The following is a 2,689-nucleotide window of genomic DNA, read 5'->3' as shown; positions in this document are numbered from 1 at the left end:
TTTTATGTTGGGTAATTATTGATTCTGTTGTTATACTCAATATTTTCCAGATCATGTAAATATTTTCCAGCTCATTATTAGCTAGAGTTGTTGTAACAGTAGCTCTCATTCCTCTTGTATAAATATTTTTGGCTATAAGCTTATCAATATATATACAGTTTCCTCTAATTTTCTACAGTGGCCAAGAGTAATACCCTATTGTTCATCCAAACTAGATCCTAAATAATTTAAGTCTAGAAATTATAAAAACAATGGTCATATGTACCCTAACAGAAGAGCACCAGGAGTGGGATAAGGAGCAGCAGGCATGCTTCTATTAGGCATTGTTCTTATGTTTCCTTTGTTAATTGCAAAATCAAATGCATCACGTAGCTCTTGGGGAATCTGAAACACATATGAAAGCTCTTGATCATCCTAAAGATTCAAAGATAAATGACTTATCAAATACATGTGAAATTTCATATTAAAAAGTTCAAAGCATCATAAATCGAGTTATTTTTATGAGCTTCTTAGCACTATTATCTATATGTATCAATGCCAAAATGAAAAAAAAAAAAAAAAAAATGCATTAGCATGCCTAGAGAACTTTGAATACCTGGGGAGCCACCACAGTTTTCAAATAGTTGGCCATTTCACCATTTGAAATGGAAGGTAGTTTTTGGCCAAGTATGTCAACCAAGCATCGAAATTTAGAGCCACTAATACGATAGAACAAGATTGGTGAAGGGTTTACCAGAATAACATGTCCGTGATTTGGGTATGGAAGTTCACAATTCTCTAAGATCAATGCCACAAAACAAGAGGGGATATCAACCTGTATAAACACAAAGTTTCCAAATTTCACTTAAAACTCATGAAATAGAAAACACCAACACATTTAGGAATCTATCAATGAAGTTCAGAAAGAAGTTTTTGTTTCCTAGTTGAAACATTATCTTTACCTTAGGATTGCAGAGAGAGCGTCGCAAATTTTAGAAGCATCCATCGCACACTATTGTGAGTGGAGTATCGTAAGTAGTAAGTTCTTGACCAATTTTAGTTTTGTGCTGCACACCCTTGATTGTCTCCTCTACTTCAAGTAGGGATGTTACATTCCCTTCCTCCAATCTTACACTACAATGAAAATAAGGGAACATATATGAGCTGTTGAAAGTAATAAAATGATGTTCCTAATTATGTAGCATGAATTCAATACTTTTGAACATGAAAGGCATGGCAAAGTGAAAGAAGTAACTTTGGGAGAAAGAAGATTATTACTTAGGTAAAGAAGCAGCTCTTTCACGCATTCTTTGAATGAAACGTCCGTTGCGAAATCTTCTTCCAGCCACATCTTGATCAAAGTTTTGCAAGGGATATGATAGTTTAGTACTTCTCCCATTTTTGTAAAGAGCATATCCAAGTACCTGTTCAGCATCAATTTCTTCTACACAGTCTGCAACAAGCATCCATGTTAAGAATTAGAGCAAAAGTTCAACAACAGATGACCAAGATGGAAAGATTGATGGAATTCATACTGATTCAACAATCCATAAAATATTATAATAATAATTTCTTACTCACCTTCAAGGCCCCACTCAATTAATTTTAGGTAACCCCCAGGTTGCAGAAGTTCTCTTGCAATTCTGTCAGGCAGAGTGAGGTCTCTTTCAATTACATGCACTCTCCGTCCATCCTGCAAATTGAAGGAAGGAAAGGAGATTATTATTATTATTATTATTATTATTATTATTATTATTATTATTATTATTTCCTGTAAACTTGGTTTAAATGTTAATATCTGCCTGATGGGTTGCTAATTTTGTGAATTTTTATCTTGTTATACATTGCCATCTAAAGTAGAGAGAGAAGATTAAATTCACCTTACCAAGAGTGTAAGCAAGAGCAGACCCAGCAACACCTGCTTCAACTATAATAATATCAGCATTCGTTGCATTCTCCGACTGGCATAGTACTTGTTCTGAGATCTGGACAACTTCATCTCCGATATTTTCCCATGATTCATTAGTTTTCTTCACACCTTTTGATCTATACAACAGTACAAACCCCAAAACAGAAGCTGGAATTCCTCCCATTATATATTGATATTCCATTGCCAAGGACTGAGCAAAACCAATGTTGAAATGTGAAAAGAAAGGGACCTTTTCTATGTTTTAGTGGTGGTAAGTGCTTGGGTTTTGAACTTGCAGGCAATGTTCTATATGAAGCTAATGTTGGTGCCTTTTATGGGACCAACTAAGATTGTAAAAGAAAAAAAAAAGGAAAAGAAAAATTTACTCTCCAAACATAGGACTAATTAAATTGGTCAAGTGGTCAAGTATATCTTGTAAAATTTGGGAGTCGAATAGATGAACATAAATTTTGAAGTAAGGTTAAAAGTGTTGTCCAGATCAAGAAAAATAATTGAAGATTATTAAACTTCTTTGTTGGACTCTTTCAGAAGAAGTATACTACACTGTTATTTGAGTTCCAAATCAATATATGCAATGTGTCAACTTCCCTTTGGATTTAATAAGCTATTGACTTGGAGTTATAGGATGATGATAATGGAAGGCCTGTCAATTTCAAGAGTTTTTCTTCGTCAATATCTTTTTAGCTGACAAAAAGTTTTAATAATTCATGGTTAAATCCATAAATAAAAATGAAATGCATGCAATTCTTGAAAAAGGGTTTCATTTTCTTGTTGTATACA

The 2,689-nt window shown here is 33.7% G+C and overlaps 1 protein-coding gene across 1 annotated transcript; it reads right to left on the bottom strand.

Annotated features, from left to right (window-relative positions):
• Positions 1-255: 255 nt before the first annotated feature.
• On the bottom strand, positions 256-2,072 carry LOC110635155 (squalene monooxygenase SE1-like). The gene is made up of 6 exons (XM_058134411.1): positions 1,860-2,072; positions 1,561-1,672; positions 1,258-1,432; positions 993-1,113; positions 596-814; positions 256-414 (listed from the first exon to the last, which is right to left on the bottom strand). The coding sequence occupies exons 1-6, from the start codon at positions 2,070-2,072 to the stop codon at positions 256-258; spliced, it is 999 nt and encodes a 332-aa protein (XP_057990394.1).
• Between the last annotated feature and the right edge of the window lie 617 nt (positions 2,073-2,689).

This window comes from Hevea brasiliensis, chromosome 14 (assembly GCF_030052815.1).
Source record: "Hevea brasiliensis isolate MT/VB/25A 57/8 chromosome 14, ASM3005281v1, whole genome shotgun sequence".
NCBI lineage: Eukaryota > Viridiplantae > Streptophyta > Magnoliopsida > Malpighiales > Euphorbiaceae > Hevea > Hevea brasiliensis.
This window is presented reverse-complemented; position numbering and strand designations above follow the sequence as displayed.